Source organism: Drosophila virilis, chromosome 5, assembly GCF_030788295.1.
Source record: "Drosophila virilis strain 15010-1051.87 chromosome 5, Dvir_AGI_RSII-ME, whole genome shotgun sequence".
NCBI classification, from domain to species: Eukaryota; Metazoa; Arthropoda; class Insecta; order Diptera; family Drosophilidae; genus Drosophila; species Drosophila virilis.
In genome coordinates, this window is record NC_091547.1 from 9,216,671 (window position 1) to 9,239,495 (window position 22,825).

At 48.0% G+C, this 22,825-nt stretch overlaps 7 protein-coding genes across 8 annotated transcripts; 6 read left to right on the forward strand and 1 right to left on the reverse strand.

Moving 5' to 3' along the window:
* Positions 1-181: 181 nt before the first annotated feature.
* Positions 182-978, forward strand: LOC6624809 (anaphase-promoting complex subunit 13). Its single transcript, XM_002050570.4, has 3 exons — positions 182-339; positions 641-787; positions 840-978. Exons 1-3 carry the CDS (start codon positions 328-330, stop codon positions 921-923), a joined length of 243 nt encoding a protein of 80 aa, XP_002050606.3. The 5' UTR covers positions 182-327; the 3' UTR covers positions 924-978.
* Positions 979-999: 21 nt separating this feature from the next.
* On the forward strand, positions 1,000-6,882 carry fab1 (fab1 kinase). 2 transcript variants are annotated; one of them, XM_032436551.2, is made up of 7 exons: positions 1,000-1,524; positions 1,580-3,890; positions 3,948-5,870; positions 5,936-6,101; positions 6,159-6,319; positions 6,382-6,543; positions 6,612-6,882. In XM_032436551.2, exons 1-7 carry the CDS (start codon positions 1,000-1,002, stop codon positions 6,797-6,799), a joined length of 5,436 nt encoding a protein of 1,811 aa, XP_032292442.1. In that variant the 3' UTR covers positions 6,800-6,882. The 2 variants fall into 2 exon arrangements, with proteins under 2 accessions (XP_032292442.1, XP_002050605.1); XM_002050569.4 differs by having other exon boundaries at positions 6,162-6,319.
* A 142-nt stretch (positions 6,883-7,024) lies between these two features.
* LOC6626620 (uncharacterized) lies at positions 7,025-13,038 on the forward strand. The gene is made up of 3 exons (XM_002050568.4): positions 7,025-7,567; positions 11,000-11,380; positions 11,438-13,038. Exons 1-3 carry the CDS (start codon positions 7,545-7,547, stop codon positions 12,774-12,776), a joined length of 1,743 nt encoding a protein of 580 aa, XP_002050604.2. The 5' UTR covers positions 7,025-7,544; the 3' UTR covers positions 12,777-13,038.
* A 66-nt stretch (positions 13,039-13,104) lies between these two features.
* LOC6626619 (uncharacterized) lies at positions 13,105-15,635 on the forward strand. Its single transcript, XM_002050567.4, has 3 exons — positions 13,105-13,919; positions 13,974-14,179; positions 14,239-15,635. Exons 1-3 carry the CDS (start codon positions 13,561-13,563, stop codon positions 15,633-15,635), a joined length of 1,962 nt encoding a protein of 653 aa, XP_002050603.1. The 5' UTR covers positions 13,105-13,560.
* Positions 15,636-15,666: 31 nt separating this feature from the next.
* Positions 15,667-16,387, forward strand: LOC6626618 (uncharacterized). Its single transcript, XM_002050566.4, has 2 exons — positions 15,667-15,877; positions 15,940-16,387. The coding sequence occupies exons 1-2, from the start codon at positions 15,772-15,774 to the stop codon at positions 16,236-16,238; spliced, it is 405 nt and encodes a 134-aa protein (XP_002050602.1). The 5' UTR covers positions 15,667-15,771; the 3' UTR covers positions 16,239-16,387.
* A 119-nt stretch (positions 16,388-16,506) lies between these two features.
* OstDelta (oligosaccharide transferase delta subunit) lies at positions 16,507-19,055 on the forward strand. The gene is made up of 4 exons (XM_002050565.3): positions 16,507-16,656; positions 16,861-17,099; positions 17,157-18,441; positions 18,502-19,055. Exons 1-4 carry the CDS (start codon positions 16,644-16,646, stop codon positions 18,876-18,878), a joined length of 1,914 nt encoding a protein of 637 aa, XP_002050601.1. The 5' UTR covers positions 16,507-16,643; the 3' UTR covers positions 18,879-19,055.
* A 213-nt stretch (positions 19,056-19,268) lies between these two features.
* Positions 19,269-22,781, reverse strand: ACOX1 (acyl-CoA oxidase 1). The gene is made up of 8 exons (XM_002050564.4): positions 22,355-22,781; positions 21,443-21,602; positions 21,288-21,384; positions 21,031-21,226; positions 20,061-20,973; positions 19,896-20,001; positions 19,687-19,839; positions 19,269-19,627 (listed from the first exon to the last, which is right to left on the reverse strand). Exons 1-8 carry the CDS (start codon positions 22,476-22,478, stop codon positions 19,367-19,369), a joined length of 2,010 nt encoding a protein of 669 aa, XP_002050600.1. The 5' UTR covers positions 22,479-22,781; the 3' UTR covers positions 19,269-19,366.
* Positions 22,782-22,825: the final 44 nt, after the last annotated feature.

A 22,825-nucleotide genomic window follows, 5' to 3' on the forward strand; every position in this document is an offset into this window, starting at 1 on the left:
TCATTTTGACATTTACAGCAAAACATAGCTTGTCTTAGCTGCATAATAAGTAAAACACAATTGTTAAACGCAAACACTTTAGATGTAAACAGAAGAAGAAAAGTCCACAACCCAACAGACGCTAAGCTTATAAGCACACATAAAAACAGATTGGCAGCGCCATTTTTAAACTTGCGCCCTTTTGGCAGCGGCATTTTGCAACACTGCTTTGCAATCGATACAGTGGTGATTTCTCGATAAGCATTCATCGCTGAAAAAAAAGTAAACAATTAGGTGAAGCAGATTAAGTAAAGCTGGATAATCTACATAAAGCATATATTTTAAGTGATGGACAGCCAGGTAAGTGTGTGTAATGCCACCAATGATATCTTTAGCAACAGCACCCATAACTGTCAAAGTGTTGTCGTCAATGAATACTTCACACAAATTAGTTGCGCCACAACGTTATCTGAAAGTGGCTTTGTGATAAATCTGCCTAAATACACACATAGTATGTACACATTAACAATAGACATTAAGGGCAGCGGGTCCCGCCAATGACGTAATTAACACGGCTGAGTGAACATTAGCTACAGTTATCAGGGCAATCGTAGTCAGTTTTTGGCGGATTCTTAGAGGGGCGTTTGCTGTACTTTCACAGGCACCAATTGATGATCTATTATTGGACATTGTGGACAATGCTTGGCGCATGGAAGTGCTGCCGTTCGATCAAATATTAGTACCAATCGAAAAGCTGCCCGATCCCGAAGCCGACGGTGGTGATTCACACCTCACCCTAAGCGAGCAGGTGAGCAATGCGCAATGATAACGTGATAACCGGTCTAAAATTTCATTTGCAGGAACAAAAGTGGACTGACTTGGCGCTCGGCTCTCTGGCACCGGACGCCGCCTTAATCGATCAACTCAATATAACAGCTATCTAACCAAGGACGAGCAGCCTACGTGGTAGCACTTCCCCAACGCTTCTTATACCACAAGTACTATTAATTACACCCCAGCATGAGTAGCAGCAGCAGCAGCAGCTGCAGCAACAGCAACAACAACAATAACAATGCCATACATCAACACCTGCATTCACCCAGTAAACTAACCGAATTCGCGCGCAATTTTGAGGATAAGCCAGAGTCGCTATTCGGACGTGTCGTCACAAAAATACAAAATGTCTATAATCAAAGCTACAACACGGTCAACGATATATCCAGCGGCGGCAGCGGCAGCAGCAGCGTCCAGGTGGGCAAGTCCAAATTCTATGGGGCAGGCAGCGCCGACATGGACGGCGACGCAAGCACACGCAACAGCTCAACATCCAGCTTGAACACAATTCGACCGCAGCCCCCAACAACGCTTAAGCTGCGCAAGAGTAGCGAAACGGCCAGCGGCGGCAGCAGCAGCACAACAACCGTGGACGAAACATGCGAGGCCAACGAGCGTGTCGATGAGCTGCCAGGTGAAGCGAATCAGGGCCGCACCGTGTCCAATGTGCTTAAGCACATCAGCAGCATTGTTGCCTCAAAGAATAATAATGTAAGTGTGATGGCAGTCGATCTGTTGCAGCTTGTTTGCTGACGTTTCTTTGCAGGATTTACGCAACTATAAAGAGACGGAGCTGCAGCGCCTGTGGATGCCCGATTCGAAGGCCAAGGAGTGCTATGATTGTGCACAAAAGTTCTCCACATTTCGTCGCAAGCATCACTGTCGTCTCTGCGGTCAAATATTCTGCTCCAAGTGCTGCAATCAAGTTGTGCCCGGCAGCATAATACGCTGTGAGGGCGATTTGAAGGTGTGCAATTACTGTTCCAAGATTGTGCTCACCTCACTCAAATCCTCCAGCTCGAACATCGGCGGAGATTTGCAGGCACTACAGCAGCATCTGAGCAGCAAGCTCGAGGTGCAGGACAGTGCACCCAGCACACTCTCCGCCCAGAAGCAACGCGTTCAGGTGTCCCGCAAGACATCGCTGGGCTATCAGGAGGAGCGTTTCAGTTCGCAACCGAACTACACGGTGCTCTCCATGAATGATCGCAAGTATATACTGCAACAGTCGAATTCGCTGATAACCCTGCACGAGGAAATGCAGCGCGAGCTGCCAGTTCAAAACTGCGGCCAGCTGCTCATCGAGTTTCTCAATACGAACAACAAGTCGGCCAATGAGGTGCAGGCGGTGGCCATACTGAATGCCATGTTGGCGGCCGGCTTCCTCGAGCCGATCGTGCCCGATGCCGAGCAGACGGAATTCGATGCAACGCTGCACTACAGATTTGCGGAGCTGTCGCGCACGGGTACGGCCAGGGCGGAGGCGCCAGACAAGAGCATTGATCCAATTAGTCCACAGTTTGATACCAGCGCAGAGCCGCAGCCGCCCAAGTCTATGGATTTGTCCCTAAGCTTTCAGTCTGCCAAGGAGCTGGAACTGGAAAACGATATGAGCTTTACGACCATTTCGACCAAGCTGCTGGAGTCCTACTGTGATCACGAGGAGCAGCTGCTGGCTCAGCTGTTGCGCGCCCATCAACTGGACGCCGAGTGGGGCAAGGTGCTGCAGACGCTCTGCTCGACGGCAGCGAATCATTTCAAGCCCGAGTACTGCACCAACGATCTCATGGACATACGCAACTATGTCAACTTTAAGAAGGTGCCGGGCGGCAGGCGCAAAGACTCGAAAATCGTGCACGGCGTGGCATTCTCCAAGAATGTCGCTCACAAGGATATGGCCACGCATGTCGAATTTCCGCACATCCTGCTGCTGCAGTGCCCCATTGTCTATGAACGCATCGAGGGCAAGTTTGTGACCATCGAGACGGTGCTGCTGCAGGAGAAGGAATATTTGCGCAACGTTTGCGCCCGCATCATGAACTTCGAGCCCAACGTGGTGCTGGTGCACAAGAATGTAGCCGGCATTGCCCAGGATCTGCTGCGCTCCTACGGCGTCACTCTGGTTCTTGATGTCAAGCTCTCCGTAATGGAACGCCTCGCGCGCACGCTCCAGTGCGACATTGTCAGCTCCATTGAATCGAACATAACCATGCCGAAGCTGGGCCGCTGCAATGACTTCTACATACGCAACTATTCGGGCGGCAAGACTCTGATGTTCTTCGAGAAGCTGAAGAATCCACGTGGCTACACGTGTTTGCTGCGCGGCGGCAATAATGCGGAACTGACCCGCGTCAAGAAGGTGGCCTCGGCGCTGCTCTTTGCGCGTTACAACTGGCGGCTGGAGATGTCCTTTCTGCTGGACGAGTTCGCCCAGCCGCTCAGTCCCAAGCCATCCATATTCGACTCTAAGGAGTCCAGTCCCAAGGCAGAGAATGCTGCCGAGGAGCACCTGGAGGCCGCAGAGCCGCAGCTGCGCTCATCCGCAAAGCGGCCGCTGGCCGAACGCAAATCGGAGGAGAAGTTTACGGCAGCCATCACTGAGAACGTGGCTGACTTTACGGATCCGTTGCGCTCCTCGCAGACCGATACCATGTCCAGCTCGGCGGCCAATCTCAACGTGCAGGCCTTGGCCGTGGAGAATCGCTACGATAATCGCTTTCGCAATGCGCTCAGCTCCACGTTGCTGTCGGTCAGCCCGTTTCTCACGTTTCCGCTGCCCTATCTGGAGACGGAGCAGGGTCGCAATTGCAAGCTGCGCAAACTTTTTCCCGCCGAGCTGTACTTTTCCAAGCTGTGGTCCAAGACGCCAACTGCTCTGGAGCGCCCCGAAAGTTTAGACGCGGATCCATTTAAATCCAACACGGAGCCGGGCAACAAGGAGAACGAACAGCAGCTGCTGCCGGCACACGATTTCGTCAAAATGAAGATTACATCACCTGCCAACAGCCGGGATATACAAACGCTCCTGGCCGAGTTTCGGTCATTTGGTGGCCGCTTTCCCAAAGGAAAGGCGTCAAGTAAGTGTTTAATATTTGACATGCTATTAGAATCTATTAAATCTCCTTCTAATTTAGTGCTCAAGCAGAAGAAGAAGAAGATTGGCGAGATCATACAGCGGCCGCAAAAGGTCACCGATGAGCAGCTGTACAAGGATGCACTCGATCCACAAAATCATCAGCGTTTGCCTGTACTTTTCTGCAGCTTCCACTTCAACCCGAAGGGCGTGTCCTCGTTCTGCAAGCTGCCCATGCTGCTGGACATGAAGTTCTATGGTCAGCACGACATCATGCTGGAGCAGTTCCTGCAGCGCTATTGCTGCCTCTTCAACTCGATGTGCCCGTCATGCAATCTGCCCATGCTGGGCCATGTGCGTCGCTACGTTCATTCGCTGGGCTGTGTGCATGTTTATCTCACCGAGGATTCAACGCGTTCCGATCCCAAGCGCATCTACTTCACATCCTGGTGCAGCATTTGCAATGCAACGACGCCAGCGGTGCCGCTCTCGGATGCCGCCAAACGTCTCTCACTGGCAAAGTATTTGGAGATGCGCTTCCATGGCCATGCCTATAAGCGCCGTCCGCCCACAGAAGCTGGAGGCGCAGCTGCTGAGCAGAGCAATCTTTGCGAGCACTCGCTGCATAGAGATTATGTGCATCATTTTAGCTTTCGTGGCGTTGGCGCCAAGTTCCAGTACACGCCCGTCGAGGTGTGGGAAACGGATTTGCCCTCGTTGACGTTGCAAATGGAGCTACCCAAGCCGTTCATTGGCGTGCAAGTGCAGGAGGAGATTAAGAGCTTCTCGATACGCGGTCATGAGGTGTATACGCGAATACACGAGCGCATCGCCGATTTGGCCACCGAGGAGGAGAACTCCCCGTTGGTATCCACGCTGAAGGCTAACCTCACCAAGGATCAATTCATATTCAAGCAAAAGGTGGAAATTGTGCACACCCTGCTGACGGAACGTCTGGTCAACTCCTACGATATAGCCGACGCGCTCGTCATGGCCAAGCGCGTGCTGGCCGAGAGCATTGAGCTATGGGGTCCGCGACTGCATGAAATCGAGCAACTGGCCCAGAAGCATGCCAAGCAGTCGCATCATATCGATGCCGGCACCATATGCACTGAGGAACTGCGACCCGAACAGCTAGATGCCGCCAGCCAGGAGCTGGCGAAGAGCAAAGGCAACAATCTGCAGCAGGATGGCACTTCAATAGAAGAAGACAACCCGGACACAGAAAAGAAGCTGACCGTGGACCAGATGCTCGCCTCCACAGTCAACGTCAATGCGGACAAGAAGTCCATCAAATCCCGATTGCTCACGCTGCGTCAGCCGGCGAACAACCAAGCCAATCCGCTGCAGTCGCCCTTTGCGCCACAGGATCATCTGACGCTGCCCATGGGCGCCATACCCGTGCTGGTGCGCGAAAACGATCTCAGCTCGGTAATTGCCTATGCCCTGACCTCGGTCGAGTATCAGCGCTCTATTGCAGCTCTGAATGCTGGCGAGGCAGCCGGCAGCGATGCCAACTCCAGTCCGCTGCCGAAGCACAAGCAGCTGGACACCGATGCGGAGGAGACGGCTGCCAGTGCCGAGTCCGAGGAGCGCAGCAAAGCTAAAACCCAGCCACAGCCGCCCAGCGCACATGTCCTGCTCTCGTTTGGCAACAGCACACAATTTCAGTGCCAGATTTACTTTGCGCGCGAATTCGATGCGATGCGCGCGAAATGCTTGAGTCCGCCCAAGCTGGACCGGACGCTGTATCGCCGGCTGGAGAAAAGCAAAATGCGCGAGGAGCTGAGAATCTCACAGAATCGCAACGGCTCCGAAATGGAGCTGGTGCGCAAGCCCAGCGATGTGGCCGGCAGCGCACAGCACGTTGAGCAGCCGGATGCCGAGGAGGAGTCACGCATTGCGCTCGCCCGCAGCCTCTCCAGCAGCGTGCAGTGGGAGGCGCGCGGTGGCAAATCCGGCTCACAATTCTGCAAGACGCTGGGTAAGCTACGATGCCTCCATTCCACAAATATATAAACATATCTGAGATCTAAATCATATTTGCAGACGATCGTTTCGTGCTCAAGGAAATGGGCAAAAAGGAGATGCTATTATTTGAGAACTTTGCGCCCGAGTACTTCGAGTACATTGCCAAGTGCCAGCAGCAGCAGCAGCATCCCACGCTGCTGGCCAAAATCTTTGGCGTCTTCAAAGTCAGCATCAAAAAGAAGGAGTAAGTGCGCGACAATAGTTGAATATTCATATACTAATCTCTTGGCCTGCCCGCTAGCAGCTCCTATGTGGAAAAGTCCTTGTTGGTCATGGAGAATCTATTTTATGGCTGCGACATATCCGATAAGTTTGACCTGAAGGGCTCGGAGCGCAATCGCCGTGTGGATCCCAGCAATACGAACGGCGAAATTGTGCTGCTCGATGAGAATCTAGTAAACAGTAAGTCCAACATAATCGTGACATGGCTGCAGTTGCTCACAACGAAATGAATTGCTTTGCAGTGTCCTGGTCGAAGCCGCTTTATGTGCTCTCCCACAGCAAAGCTGTGCTGCGCGATGCCATACAAAGGGATGCCTCGTTTCTGGAGCGCAATAAAATAATGGATTACTCTCTGCTGGTGGGATTGGACAGTAAGCACAATGTGCTCGTACTGGGCATAATCGGTGAGTGTGTGTGTGTGTGTGTGTCTCCACAGATGTGTCAGTTTATTTATTCGCCTGTTCTTTTGCAGATTATATACGCACTTATACGCTGGACAAAATGCTGGAGTCGATGATCAAGCAGTCGGGTCTGCTGGGCGGCATGGGCAAGTCGCCCACCATTGTGGCGCCGCAGCCCTACAAGCAGCGCTTTGTCGAGGCGATGGATCGTTATTTCTATACGGTGCCCGATCGCTGGGAGGGCCTCTCCAAGATCTGACGCAACCAAATATAACCAACACTTAGTTAAGCTGTTTAACGTCTAGTTAACGTATAGTTTCGATAAAGCAACTAAAACGCAAACGCTGCTGCTTAAAATCACATTCACATAAACCAGCCGACATATCCGCCAGCGAATTGTTTTGCACTTGACCCACTTGTGCGCCGGAAATGGCCAGCCATTCAGGACAATTGAAAGCTGGCTAGCCAGCTGCCCGCTGTGGGTGCTGTTGTTAGTTGCGTGTGCGGAAATAATTATACTGATTGAAAATTGCGTTGCGAAATGGACTCAGGAGTGTGGCTTCATAATGGATGCATGCGAAAATGCAGGAACCTCGACAAGCTGACAGCTGGCTGGCAGGCTGCATTATTTGGCTGCACCCACAAAAGTGACACCTTCAACTCGAGTCAGGGACACAAAACAACACACACACACACACACACACACACAAACCTACCAATTCACACTCGCATTCGCACACGCTCGGCGACTGCGATTCGTGCTTGATTGAAAGTTTTTGGCGTGTGAGAAGTTTGTGTTTTGGCTCAGTTTCGATTTACGATCCGTGCGGTCAAGTTGTTGTTTGCGCTTGAACGGCTTTCAGTTTCGCATTCGCGTCTTCCTTGCTGTGCCACTTGGACATGGACAGCGGCCATCTGGGCTTAAGCCCGGCCATGTTTACGCCCAGCCGCTCGCCCCCCCAAGTGCTGTCCTGTGGCAAGTGTTAAAGAGTGCAACAAAAACGATGGACTGGAAAAACAACGATGGGTAAAGAAAGCTTTCCTTTATATATATACATTTATGTAGTTCAAAGAAGTGTTAGGTGCCATGGCCTTGGCTATTGCATTCACGCCAGCATAATGGCGCATTCATGCCATCTGCATTACGTATACGCCCCGTGGCGTGACATGCAAATGTTAATTAAATGCCGGCCATAAATCTCCATCTTGTATATATATATATATATAATTATGTGCAGAGGATTGTGTACACGTATTCTAATTGTTTATTATTGTTGCTGCTGGCGCTGTAATTGCCAATTGATTAGCATATTTAAATGCGAACCAAACTAAAAATAGCAAACTAACCAAAGGTCATTTGGCATTGTCAAGATTAGAGCACTGGACTAGTTACAATAACTAAATTGAAAACAAAAGAAGTTTGCTTGTTAAAGCCGAATTGGAAATTGCCTTCTAGACAAATAGCTGAGCATTGAGTTTATATATATGATATAGTAGATAATGCAGCTGGTGGTAGCTGAGTTCGTTGAAGAAATCTTGAAAAATAGATCAAATTTCCTTACTTTTCGAATGATTTTATATAGAAGCTATTTTTACTGAGGTAAACTACCTCTAGATACATGAAAATATTTTGATAAACATTTTCGAGTAATTCCTGTTTTCTCTTTACCAAGCGAATATTAAATGGATTATTTACAATGAAGGGAAAGGTGGGAATTTGCCTTGCTTTCGATAGAGCTTCTGGGTAAAGTAGTGCAAGCATGATAGAACTAGTACTAAGGTGCACAGTCTGTTCAAGATGTCTTGGATATATATTACACAACAGTTTATTTATTGACCAATTATTCCTCTCGAATATAGTCCCAGATATAGCCGATCTAAACAGGCCCAATCCGATATATATATTACCAGAAAGACAGTAGATATATGGTTCAAGGTTATTGGGTATATTGTTTTTTTTTTGTATATTTCGTGACAAAATTATAATACACTATAAAAAGGGTATTATAGGGAAAGTTGACATGAACACTTAATATGCTTATAGCTTAACTTGATTTATGCTTTATATATATTCCAAAGTATATGCTGGGAGACAAGTTCGCATAGCACACTTATTGGGCTGATTAGAAAAACTCCTTTTATCTTTTGGTATACAAAAAAAAATCGACTCAATAGTTTAAGTTATTCCAGAGAAACTCCTCTTTTTATCTACACTCCCTATAGAAGAAGGGCATAGAAACTTCGTTGTTTGGGCGCATTCGCCAGCTTTGCTTACATTTATTACCTTGGGGCGGGTGGCAAATTGGGTCAACCGTTTGGCGCTGTTGCTATTAAAAGTCGAGCCCGACATGATTTGGGCGCCTTTAGCACTCGCAGCTGCAGTTGTTGCTTTCGCGTTTTGCGTTTTGCGTTTGTGTCTGTTTCCGTTTCCGTTTCGAGGCAACGGTCACGCACGCAATTACAGCTGCAGCTGCAGCTGACGGCTGGCTTTTTGGGCAAACTGATAGAAGGCTGACACTGACAACACGATTTTGATTTACAGCCATAAGCAGCTAATCTGCACGCTACTTGATTTCTTAATATTTGATATGCATAACTATTTTTGGAGCAGTTTGATGATGCAAGCGTTTCTAGGAAATTAAGTCGTTGTATGCCTTTTCATGTGTATACCCTGAACCCATTGAAAATGGGTAAAAGACGTATAATGGATTTGTGTAAATGTATGTAGTTGTTTCTTAGAGTCTTTACACTTTTTTATTCGTTCGCTTTAACTCCTTCACTTTTGCGTTCTCCTTCGCCTTTCTATGCGATTTTCAAAAAGTTTAAATAACAGATTTTGACTAAAAAATGTAGCTCTAATAAATTTTACTTATCTCAAACCTCTCTCTTTGTTATTCGTTCGCTTTAACTCTTCCACTTTAACGTTTTGTTTCATTTACTGAATATCGCCTTTCTATGCGATTTTCATAAGCTTCAAATATCAGATTTTGATCGTATTTTGACTATTAATACATCCAATGTATTATTTTTAGTGAAATCGAGCTATATTCCTTTGTATTCATTAATATCTTTGTAAACTCTTTACCCTCTTTAAACTTCTACCGTTTTGCTAAACCCTTATGGGCCGACAGTCCACTCGACACTCCGCACAGCGTTCCAAGCTATGATTGATGGTTCTACACATTGGTTGTTTAAAAAATAGCTGCAAATGCATATGCAAAAACTTTTTGGCCATTAAATATGCTAATTTGCCAGTCATATTACAAGAACTACGGCCACTGCAACTGGAAGTACTCAATGGCAACAGGTGTGCACGTTGCAATTTGCATGCCACGAAAGGTGCATCATTTATGAATATTAAACACATTTAAGGCTAATCCGTATGTATCCATTGGCGATGTGGGCGTGGCACCCTAAGCAATTGGCAGCTATTGATTGATGTGCAAAAATAAACAAATCATTTAATTCCCATAAACATTCACATTGAACAATTTCCAATTTCTTGCAATTTGTCTGTTTTTCTGTCAGTTGTGTGTGAGTGTGCCTAGCAACTCATACCAGCAGATGTGTAAAGGTGTGTGTGTGTGTGTGTGTGTTAGTTAGTTTGTTGTGTGCGTGCTGGCACGCTATGAAGAAATTCCTTTGGAGCAGCTCCCAGCTAGGGTCTAACAGGCGTATTAGTAATATTCATAAGGCACCATTTGCTAAGGTCTACCATCAGAGCGTCTTTTTATTGTCTAACTCTGTTCCATTTTATAGGGTATGCCGCGTTGTATTCGCCAGCTGGAAATGTAATTACTCATATATCATTTCTCATTCTTTCTTCTTTGAATCAACATTTTTTACTGCCTCAACAATTGCGTCATGAATCATACAACAAATAATAAATTAATTCGGGAATTGGCCAAACTTAAAGCTTAAGAAAAAAGGCTTGAACACAAACCTGGTCCTATAGAATGGGAAAGTCGGGCTCCCGAAGTTTTCCTTAAGGCGTGAGAATAAAGTTTATTTCTGAAAGAACTATTATAACAGCCAAGAATATGAAGAATGTTGCCCAAAGCAAATTATCGTAGAGACTACTTCAAGAAATCTTGCCTTATGGCAAATGGAACCCTTTTTAAGAAAGCAACATTTTATAGGGTATGCTTGGGTGGGGCATGCTCATGCTTAACTATTTGCGAGTATATTGCCTTAAAGGAAAGGGTAACTCTTTGAAGTATGCAACATTTTATAGGGTATGCCTGGGTGGGGCATGCTCATGCTTAGCTATTTCCACGTAGCACATTTTCCTTGTTTTTTTTTTTTTTTTTTTTGTTGTAATTATTAGCGATTTTGCTTCGATTCCGTGTTATTTGGTTCCAATGGCAACGCCGACGCCAAACGTAGCCAAGGCCCCGGAAGGAGGGTTTCCCAATTGGCAATTTGTGTGGCTAAAAGCATTTTCTTTTGCTGTCTGCAGTGCCGGGGCGGAGTTCAGTTGGAGTCGTTCGTTCTCGGAGCCGGACCTTGCAGCCAGCCACAAGCACAGGGATCGCTTTGCCATCGGCCAGCCGCACGAGTACATTGCCGTTGACGATCTCAAGTTCTTCCGGCGCCGGCAGCCCGTCCAGCTGCACACGCACAGCAACTTCTGTCTGTACAACAGCGCGGAGCCAACGGTTGCCTTCGGCTCATTGAAGTCCGAGTACAGCAGGAATTATTGCTGCAAGGGCCACGGCGACGCCCGACCACCGCGTACCCTGCTGAGGCGTGCCACATCGCTGCGGCTGGAGGGCTTGATGCAGCTGTTGTCCGAGCATCAAGACAAATATCACTGGTACACGGCCGAGGATCTGCAGTTGTAAGCTGACTCCCAAAATTTGTATGCACAAATAACTAATTTCCTACCACCTCTCAGTGCACGCACGTATCCGGTGCGCAATCCGGAGAGCTGGCAGCTGGGTGGCACGCATGGAGACGGGAACATGAAGAGCTCCTCGTATCTGTCGCATCCCATGGTGGATAGCAGCGCCCAAATACTGCCGCGGGATATGTTTCGCGACGACAAGGAGCCGTCCAACCGGCTGGCTAGCGACAAGTTCAAGCGCGATGTGGCCGCCCGGGAGCAGAATCGTTGCCATCTGCAGATGCGAGCCGAGGACACACAGTACGAGCCAACGCCGTCCGAATACAAGCGTCAGTATGTGGAGCAGTTTCCCATTGAGAAGGCGCACTCGATACCACAGATCAGCAGCATCAGGATGCAGGGCGAGTTCCATGCTGTGCCGGAATACCAGGACAGCTTCAAGATGTACGCCAACTACTCGAAGAGTGCGCCCATCAAGAAGCACGACAATCTGCGCATCTCTGGCGCCGAGCAGGAGCCGAGCGAGGCGAGCGGCGGCGATTTGCCCGAATATCGCGATAAGTTTAATGTCCCACCCAAGCACATGGCCAAGGAGAAGTCCCTGAAGACGGACGATCATCTGCGGCCACGCGGCGAGTTCACCAAAGAGGTGCCCGAGTATTACGAGAGCTTCCGTGATCCGCACATCACCGAGATGCCGGAGCGCGGCAAGGTGCGCGAGCCGTGCCTGCGTCTGCGCGGCAAGATCGAATTTAATCCAGAGTATAGCAACAACTATCTAGACTTTCCACGCGCCCGGCCGGTGCTGCGCAAGCCAGTCTCCTCCTTCCGGCTGCCCACCACCAGCACCACCAACACGAACACAAACACCACCGCCGCCGCGACCAGTCCTCAGTTACCCGCGGCCAGCAGCATGACTGCCAACGAGTTGACCGCCACGCCCGAGTATCGTCGCGCCCAGTACAATTACCAGCTGCGTGAACGGGAGCGGGAACGGCCGCGCGAGCTGAATGCTGCTCCAGCTGGTAATCTGCGCAAGAGCTCCGACTCCTCGCTGGATGCCGGCCACTGCCCGCTGCAGTCGCAGGCCAAGCGGCGTCCGTCGCGACAGCGTCAGCTGAAGGAGACGCCGCCAGCTGCGCCGAGCTTCGAGGATGTGGCCACTGGTGGCTCGAAGAAACCGCCCAGATATGGACGACGCGGCTCCGTCCAGCAGAACGCGTCCAAATGCCGTGACAAATCCTCCATTATTGAGGGCAATCCCAAGTATGCCGCCGGCTGTCGCCGCCAAGCCAAGCAGAGCACTGAGAATCAACAGGGCTCCTTTTTGGTGCTCGAAGAGCCATGCAAGCCTTCCAATTGGATGAAGAAGACCTGGTACGATTCCTAGGCAAATTCATCAATCAATAAAGAATTTACTTATAAACAAGTATTTATATAGATTTTAATTCTATTTTAAAACTATACATTTTTCCATCTGGAAATCTCATTTCACATTGTAAAATTTACAAGTAAGTTTTAAAGTTAATACCTTGCTTAAGCAACAATTGAAGTAGCCGCGAGAAGATGACGAGAAAAGAAGTTTAAAAGTTTATATTCTTAATCAGATTGTTCCTATATCGGTCATATAACAGTCAGAAGATATCTTTAAAAAAAGTTCTTCCATTTAAAAACTAATATTTCGACTTATACTTCCTATATAATATATAAGTCCGATATTAATAAGATGTGTTCATTTAAAAATGGAGAACATAATTTTCGATCTATAATTCCTATGAGCATTAAGAGATATAGGAGTCATACGCAATGTTTTAATAGGATAGATTTAAGACTATGAGATAGACAAAGCAAAGGGTATAAATAAGCCTAGAAGTAAATATTAGATTCGATCCAGTCAATATCTGCTCCGAACGCTACTCGCTTCGCTTCTCTCGGCGCTCTGGTGGATCTGTGAGAGCGTAGACTTGGGCACGTAAACATAAACAAACCTTGGCGGGGTTTCAAACACGCGACCAACTCAACTTGTTTATCTAATCTACACGCCCATTGATAAGCGAGCCGAAAGAGCGACGCTTACTCATAGATCCGTAGTATCATCAGGAATTTTGCAATCGAAGCATGTGAAGAGCAGCTGCGCACTAAGAAGAGTTATTAAAAGGAACACAATACTGGACATGAGCGTGGAGGTGGGTCATGCGGCCAGTCCGCCTGGTCATATACTTGGCTATGCGATACGCAGCCATACGCGCATCTATGTCTCCTACATAATCCCCACCTGCTTGGCGCTGTTGGTCTACATGCTGCAGACGTCCACAGACTTGGCCTTGAGCTATCAGCATTTCCGGCAGCATGAGCCCGGCTACGGAGCCGGTACACTAATACTGGTGCTAGTGCCGCCGCTGCTCACCTGCGTTCTGGTGCTCAGCTCCAGGGAGCAGCGCAGCAGCGCCAGCGATGCCAGTCGCAATCAATTTGTTGTCTGCAGCCTGGGACTGTTGCAGCTGTTGCTCTTTCCAGTCGCCGTGCTTTACAGGTGAGCTTAAAAAAAATATATGGCTGCCTGCTATATAAGCTTAATCCTCTCCAGGTTCACCAAGCGCCTGTTTTGGTCCGTTGAGGCGCTTTTCCATGCCGACGACGATGTGGAACGCATGAAGTGCCTGACCAAGGCGACGCAAACCTCCAGCATAGAGCTGTACCTGCTGATCCAGGCCTACGCGCAGGCGGCGCCACAAATTATACTGCAGATGTACCATATGCTCGCCCAGGACATCTTTCGCAACTATGAGACGTGTGAGTAGAGAAGATTGGTTCACATCCGAGTCTGGTTTAAGTAAATGCCTTCATTGCAGCCGCCTTGCAGGGTATGTGCCTTGTATTCGCCGCCATAGATCTGGCCGGGATTACCACCAGCTATCATCGCATCGAGAGCCAGCGACGCGTGGGTCGTAACTATCCCTGGGCAACGGCGCAGCAGGTGGAGGCACAGCGCTGTCGGCTGGAGCAGAACGAGCGGCTGTGCGGCGAGGTTGAGCGCAGGAAACGCGAATCGGAGCGCACGCTGGCAACAAGCTTTCCGCAGTCAGAGAAGATCATGCAGAATTTTCATGCAAGACAGATGGACAGCCAGATTGGCAGCCATGAGCTACACATAAGCGGATTTGATGAGGTGGATAACGATGGCATGGAGACGCTGGAAACCAAAGCTCTGCTGCACTCGCCCACAACAGCTGCCGGCAACATCACGGATGATGATAAGATATATCAGGCCAGGCCCAAATTGCAGCTGCGACGCGAAGAGCTCAACCATCTGGATAGCATCGAGGTGCTGGACACAGTGCCTGAAACACCAGCACCTCCGCCGCCGCCTGCCACGGCGCCGCCAGCGCTGCCCATGCTGCGGCTGCCCACAGATAATAGTCCGCCCACGGCCGCACCAGATCTGCGACGCACTGTGTCGGATACTGAACATAGACGCAGCCGACTCGTGACGCGTCCACTCTCCCAGCTGGAGACGTTCAAGGATATGCTGCTGGTCAATGCCCAGCTTTATATCAAGGAGCACGTGCCGCGGCCGCCCAAAGTGCTGATGGGACGCGTCAATGAGGAGCCCAGCGATGATCGCACTCCATTGGTGCTGGCACAGACGCCAAAGGGCACACCTGTTACGCCCAAGGATGTGGTGGACTTCTACTTTCCGCGGCCCACAAAGATTGTCAATGGCATACAGCAGGATGACTTTGCGGGCAAAACGGTTGCGTTCTTCGGTTGGATAGCGTTCATCACAATGCGCATGCTCTCGCTGGCCACGTTCTGTGTATTTTATCCGCGCGCCTTTTTCATCATTGTGGGCGTGCACTATGCCCTCATGCTGGCCGCCTTGGCGCTAGAGACACGTTGCCGCGGCAGCTGGAGCCGTTCGTTGTTCTATCTGTTGCTCGGATACATCTATATTTTTGTGCTGCTCGAGTTCCGTGTGTGCTTCAAGAGCGTAAGGAGATGGTATGTCTGCTACCTGGTGCTCATACTGGTGGAGAACATAACGATGTCAGCGATTTGGTATGCCAACGAACAGTTCGAGTCCTGGTGGTTCGGCTTCATTTGGGAGTGGATCGTCTACAGCGGCATCTTGTTTCTGGCCACGATCGTGGTCTACTACTGTATACTGCGTCCCAAGGATGTCACGCTCATCGTGGAGGACGAGCCAGCAGCCCAAGGGGATCAATCAGAGCAAGCGCCGGTTGCTTAGCTGCGCCGTTGCCAGGCTCCGAATATGTTTGGCCTGACACAGCAGTCGGTCAAGCACTTTTCATTGTCGCATATTAGCTCGTATAACACAATAATAAATTATTTTCGTTACCATTTACACTAAAAAGCGCTTAAAAATGAAACGCAACGATAATTTTCGCATCTTGGGCAAGGGCCCCTGCCCCGCTGAGATAACCGAAACTCAGCAAAGCTTTGGCACACCCTACAGAAACAAAAAGCTGAGTAAGGGCAAACTGTTTGTTAATATTTTAGCGTCTGATTCAGTTATTTACCTTTTATTGCAGTTACTCGCGCTAATCGTATGGAGCAATACTTGTGGAAAGAGTTTCTGGACGAATATAATCGTCAGAATTTAGTTAAGGTTGACTTGGGCCCCAATCACACCGAGTATTTTGAACAGTTCTGCAAGGATAAGCCGCCGGAGGATGAGGAGCGTTTGGAAGTGCGCGTTAACAAGTATCCCCTCTACTGTACCACGGCCATAACTTTATGGAATCATGAGGGCGACGTTTCGAAGACGTTCAAAGTGAAGTATTCTGTGACCAGGCCATTGGCGGAATGTACCGAGAAGTTTGGACCCTAATCCAAAAAAAAAAAAATATCGTTTTTGTTCAGTTGAGTTTTAATGTTCTGTGTGAATTTATATGTATGTATTACGGACGCAACACATACAGCTAAACATGCAAAATCTTAGTTTATCTTAAATTAAATGCTATTTAAATAACGGAATAATTACAGAGACTTTCTGATGTTAATCGATTAACCGATAGCCGGTCGATTTTTTGACACAACCTTTTACAAGTGTGTACACACAGTTTTGTAGTGTGGTCGCCAGCCCTTGTTCTCGCGCGTATAGGGCAACACTGCCGCTGACGTGTCTGTAAAAAATATCGAAGCTGAAACAGGCGGTGCAGGCTATTTACGCATTTTTTATTTATTATCCTATAGCATATAAGCTGCGTTTAACAACGCCACACAATATAGGACAATGTTGAATTTAGGTAAGTTATTTTTGATAGTGAAAAATCAATAGCAAAGTTAATCGGCCCTCGTGTGTGCGGCCCAAACGCCGGCATAGGCGCTGTCGCTGTCGCTGTCTCGTTCTCTGTCGCTATTGCCGGCGTCGGCGTTGACTTCGCAGCTACGGCACAAAAACTTGGCCAACACATTTTAAAAAATATTTATGGTTTTAATATTTACAACAGGCTTCATGATCCTATGCGTACTATGCGCTGCATCAACGACTTGGAGTACGCGCACCGTCGATAGTCATCTGGGGCCAAAGGATCTCACCCGCCTGCAAAAAGTGTTCGTTGATGGCCTCAGTTCCAACGATTTGCAAGCGATTTTCTTCGCCAGCTTAAACATTGAAACAACTGATGCTGCGACAAAGGAAGCGCTATGCCAAAAGATTGTGACGCTGCATGCGGAATCCAAACTAAATGTGAGTATCTCCTAATCGCCTCATCCAATTCATTTTTGACCCTTTGCCTACTTTTAGAACTTTGAAAAAGACTACTATCTAATTGGCGCCCACAGGAACCTGCGTTGCACAGCAAAACTCGCTGAATCTTTGCTGTCCAAGGTGTACAGCTCACTGGAATCGGAGCTGGGCACCACTCAGGAGATTTACTATCGCGTAGTGACTCATAAGGCGCTTGGCGTTCAGGTTAGCGAAGCAGCTCAGTCGAAAATTGTGAAACGCCTGCAGGAACTGCTGAAACGAGATGACACGCTGAGCGGTCTCGGTTATGCATTCAATGTGGCTATCCAACTGGGCCCTAGCGCCAGTTTTATTGCCAATCGCATTGAGGATGCTGTTGTGCAGGCTGACGAGGTTGATGGCAAACTTTTGCAATTCGAGGGCGGACTAAGCATTACGGCTCTGATACTTAACGGCGTTTTTGGCGTGTCGAAAACTTTCAACAAGCCAGCACCTGTTACGTCCGAACAGGCCGTTAAATTTGCCAACTATTTGCTAAGTCGCCGCTCTGTGCAAACCGCTAAAGGAGCCCATGTGCTCATCGAGGCGCTAAAAACCATCAGCAGCACGGAAAAGGTAGCGCCCATCTGCATACAGCTAATTGGAAATGGACAACTGGAGTCGCAGTCACCCACATTGAATGTGGCCATTGTCGATTTGCTCGGCAAACCTCTGTCCCCAGCCGTGCAGAGCCTCAGTGCCAAGATTAGTGTCAAGAAGGATAACTCAGTGTTGGCGGAAAAGATTCAATTAGTTTCCAAGTCTTCAGACAAAACCACTTACGTTGCCGATTTGAGCAGCCTGAAGCCAGCACGTGGCATCTACCAGGCAGACTTGAATGCCGATGGCGTTTATAAGCAGAAGCTGCAATTCAAAGTGCTTGGACGTGTTAAGGTGCAAACTCTGGAATTGGGTATCGCCGAATCAGATGCGAGCGCAGCTACACGCAAGCAGAGCGTCAGCTTTCCCAACAAGCTGAAGGACACACTCTCAGCTGACAGCACACAAAAGCTGCTGCTTAAGGCACTGTTGGTCGATGAGAGCAACAACAAACCCATCTCAGTGCATCAGGCTTTTGTGCGTTTGTATAACCAGGAAACGGACAAGGAAATCATATTCGTTGCGGAGCAGGACAGCAGCAAGGCCTACAAATTTGATATGGATGTGGGCAATCAGGGCAAGAATTTCAATTATCAAAACGGCTTGTACAACATTTATCTAACTATCGGCGATGCCTCACTGTCCAACTCCTTCGAGTGGCTATTAGCTGATGTTCAGCTGAAATTCAATCAGCCAGACAGAGGTAAGGCTATACTTGCCTGCATAATTCGCAGCCGATATTAAATTCAATAACATTTTACAGATATCAAGCCCAGCTTTGTGAGGGGACCTCTGCCAGAGATTGTGCATCAGTTCCGCGTGCCCGATAAGCGCCCGCCCCGCATTGTTTCGGATATATTCACCGGCCTGTGCATAACGCCGCTCGTGCTGCTCTTTGTGTTTTGGGCCAAACTGGGCATTAATGTGTCCAACTTTACATTGGCACCCAGCACCATCGGTTTTCATTTGGGCTTTGGTGGCATTTTGGCGCTGTTCTTCGTTTTCTGGCTGCAACTCAACATGTTCCAAACACTGCGCCTGCTCATACCAATCGCAGTATTCACATTCCTCTGCGGCAATCGCCTGTTGCGACGTCTCTATGCACAACGCAACGCCAAGAATCCAGCTGGTGCTTCATAAGCGATACAACCGAAGGCTTTATGGCTGTGCTCTGTTCAGCATTCGATTGGCCGCCATCGACAGCTGCTAGTTAAAAAAAAAACAAAAACAGGAGTTACAGTCACACTCTATCTAAAAACTATAATTAAAACCCATCTTTAATAAAGCGTTTAGTGTAAGCTCTATTAAAACACAAAACTTGGACTACGTATAATAGGCTGCGTGCCTAGGCTATATCAAGCCAAGGACTGTGGAGGATTCGCTAGGATCCGTTTACAAAAGTCTCGATGAATATCTAAGGATTAAGGAACTTTGAGAACAATCGACATAGATCAATCCAGATATTAATAAAAACAAAAGTGCTTCGAGTACCAAACACAACTTCAGCAAACAATTCCACACAAAATAATATAAAATTAACGAAAAAGCTTTAATGATATATACAAATACGGCGACATAACAGGCCTACAACAGTTAACGAAATACCCCTTAAAAAAGTGCACGCTATTTTACAAATGCGCCTTCATGAATGGCTTTAGGTATTTGTGGAACCCGGCGTTCACCGGCTCTTTGTTGAGCGGATTTTTCTTGGTTGACTCAAAAATATGCTCATACACATTGCCATCGTATGCACCCAACGCGGAGTCCAAAACGCGATCATGCAAATCAAAGCTGTCGACCAAAGCAATAGCATTTGGACGCAAACGCTTCAGGCAGCTCTCCAGGCGCACCTCCAACTTCGTGACATCCGCATCAGTCAGCTCAATGAACTGCATACAACGTGGGTAAGTACAGAACAAACTCAATTTATATGATTGTATGGGCTTACGCGTAAAAAGTCGCCAATGCGATTGAGGCAGGCATCGACTAGGTAAAGCTCCAGCACCACCATCAGCACATCGGCTAGGGCGGGCGAAACTTGTCGCGAAACAGCCATCAGCTCCGTGTACGCGGATTGCGCCAAAAATGCGCGACCGTGCAGCTAAAAATATAGCATAGTTTAGTATATAACTCATTTGGGGCCTAGTTCCTGCTTACGTCTGCAGCGCCTGTCAAGAAGACGCCACTGAGATTGGCGGCCACCTCGGTGCTGTGGCCCTGTCGGCGGCGTTGCTCGATCTGCTCATAGGCGACGCGTACTTTGCTATATGGAAATACATTTTAGATTTCACTTAAATATCATAAATATTTGAACACACTCACTTGGCGGCCACAAACTGGAATGCCTTTACAATTGACTCCAAGGAGCCATCGAAATAGACGAACTCTTTCTGCTTAATCGCCTCATTGATGTAGGCCACAGTGGGCACCAATTGATCACCGCTCAGCGCCTGTCCGTACACCTTGACCAAATAACGTGCCGTCTGGAGCAACATTACCGTGTTCTCGCCCTCGTAGGTGCACACGGCCGTCGTCATGCCATAGATGGTCGGAAAGTTGGAACAGTCCATATACCCATGGCCGCCGCAAGACAGACGACAGGTTTCCACTCCAGCTGCTGCATCCGCACTGCAAATGGCCTTCAGGCAACAGGAGAGCGCATGCATTTCGGGCAAACGATCCAAGTTGCCCAGCTCAATTTCGCCGGAGAGTACATTGTACATGTTCCAAATACCATCACCGGTTGTCTTAAACACAATAGCCTTGGCTATCTGCGGGAATAGCTTTAATTGCTGTGTGGTATGTTCCATAATCTGCGGCTCTGGCTCCTTCGGATCAATGGGACTCTGTCTTCGAACAGCCGCATATCGTGTTGCAATCGTGGACGCCTTGGCCAAACTCTGGGCTGTATCCCGAATAAGTGCACATCGGACAAACATCATGGTGCCATATGTTAGGACACTATTCTTGGGCGCCACGTAGGTGCCGTCGGGCAGAACCTGTTGGTTCTTCATCAGCATATTGTTGAGCGGCACGCGCACATTCTTTAGCCCCAGATAACCATTATTGACGCCCTTCATGCCCAGCTTGGTGCCAATGTCGCCAATATCTATGCCTGGCATTGGCATATGCGTTTCTGTGTCCCTCAGCTGCACAATAAAAGGCGCCAGACCACGGAACTCGCCCTTGGTGTACAGCTGGGCCACGACAACGGCATGGTTCGCCGTATGACCCACTGTGGATGATATTTTAGTGTCGTGTAGTATGAGCTAACCCGCGTTTTAATACTTACAGCCACCGGGCCACCACTTGTAGGCACTTAGTGAGGGTGTGTTAATCACAAACTCCTTTGTGCTGGCATCGTAATCGGCGCGCGTTTCCAAACCACGCAAAAAAGTGCCGTGTCCCAGTTCAGTTTGCGCGTATGTGCCAATTATTTCACAATCCCAGGCCTTGGATAGCCACTCTACCTGCTGTTCCATGGTGCCCTATAAGACATTTTTTGGATTATTTGAATGAGAATCTAAGTGAAACTAAGGTGATTCTCACCTGACCCATAATAGTTGGCACAAACATGATGTAGTGCAGCGAAATGGGATTGCCCTCCTTAAGTATAGCCGCGCCCAATGAGCCGCCCAACAGAGCACTGTCACAAGGGAATAAAATGTTAGTTAAATGCAGTCCGGACTAATTGCAATCCTTACTTGTATGTGTCGACGCCATCCTCGCCATCAGCGCGCAGTTTGCGTATCTTTTCGCCAATGAGGCAGGCTTTGCGTAGGCTGTTCTCGTACAGCTCCTTGTGGGACAAATATGACGTAGGAAGATCATCCTTCATTTCTGGATCCTCCAGAAACATTTTCTCTGCAATTGCAACAACAGATATGTAAAGTGCATGACACGTAGGCGCATTTTCCCACTATCTATCTATCAATCATGCCGGACTACTGTGCTACTATTATTAATTCAAGCGATTAAGCCAAATCGACTAGATAAAGCTTATCGACCCCATACCGAAAATTTATAACATTTTCAAGTGCTGCTAAGCTATGGGAAATATGTGACTTAAATAGTGCAATCAAAGTCTACAGTTCATAACCAGTTGTTCGAGAGAGATGCTGTTACTTGTACAAAGTTCATCATTTATAAATTTGTAAGCTACGATCATAAAATGTCGCATTTGACATGAGCTAACGATTAATGCGTAAAATTTGCATTAGTTGTGCGGCTAAATACCGTCGCGAACTAATGAATGGGAAACTATGGAAGATACAAATCAAAACAAAGACGCCGAGAGGCCCGGCCATGGGTTGCCAGAAAACTTACACATTGTCAAGGCTTGCCAGACATGAAGAATGTATCAAGCACAGTTATTTATATTGAGCACAGTTCAAAAGTTGAAATGTTTTTGGACATTTTACATTTGCATAAGTGTAGCTTGCCTATCTTATAAAGGTATTTGCCGCGTCATGCTACTGCTGCAATTAATTGCTGCCAATTGCGAAATGCGATTGAGTACGCTTGAGAGTGTAGCTCTCAAAGTCTAGCTTAAAAACCAGTTAATTTTATTAAACGAGTAAAAATTGCTGAGTACACGAATTGGAGAGTCGACTTACCCAAGGCCTTCTTCTCTTTGTATTTGTCTGCGCCACCGGCCCAAAAGATTGAAAACTCTTTTGGATCAAAGGTCGCTGTGTTGCGCTCCTTTTGCAAATCAGGATTTACTTCCAGTGCTGGCATTTTGCTTAAATTGTTCCAAAAACGGGCACACAGTCGAGTTTTTTTTTTCTTTAACACAAAGAAAACTTTCACGTGCGTCTGCTACGACGAGCGAATACTAACTAAATTTAACATGGAAAAACAACTGTATGTGTTGTACTTGCTTTGAGCGCCGTTAATGCATATGTATGCTTGTGCAAATCTTATCTGCTAAGCACAGTGAACTTTAATCGTGTGGTTGGGAATTGAAATACACTTGTACCCAGCTTCTAGTGGGATTATTTGTGATAATTGCCTTCAATCAATCTTTTGTTGTTGCGCCATATGAGCGCATACGCTAATCTATTGTTGATACTTCTGTCGTTGTT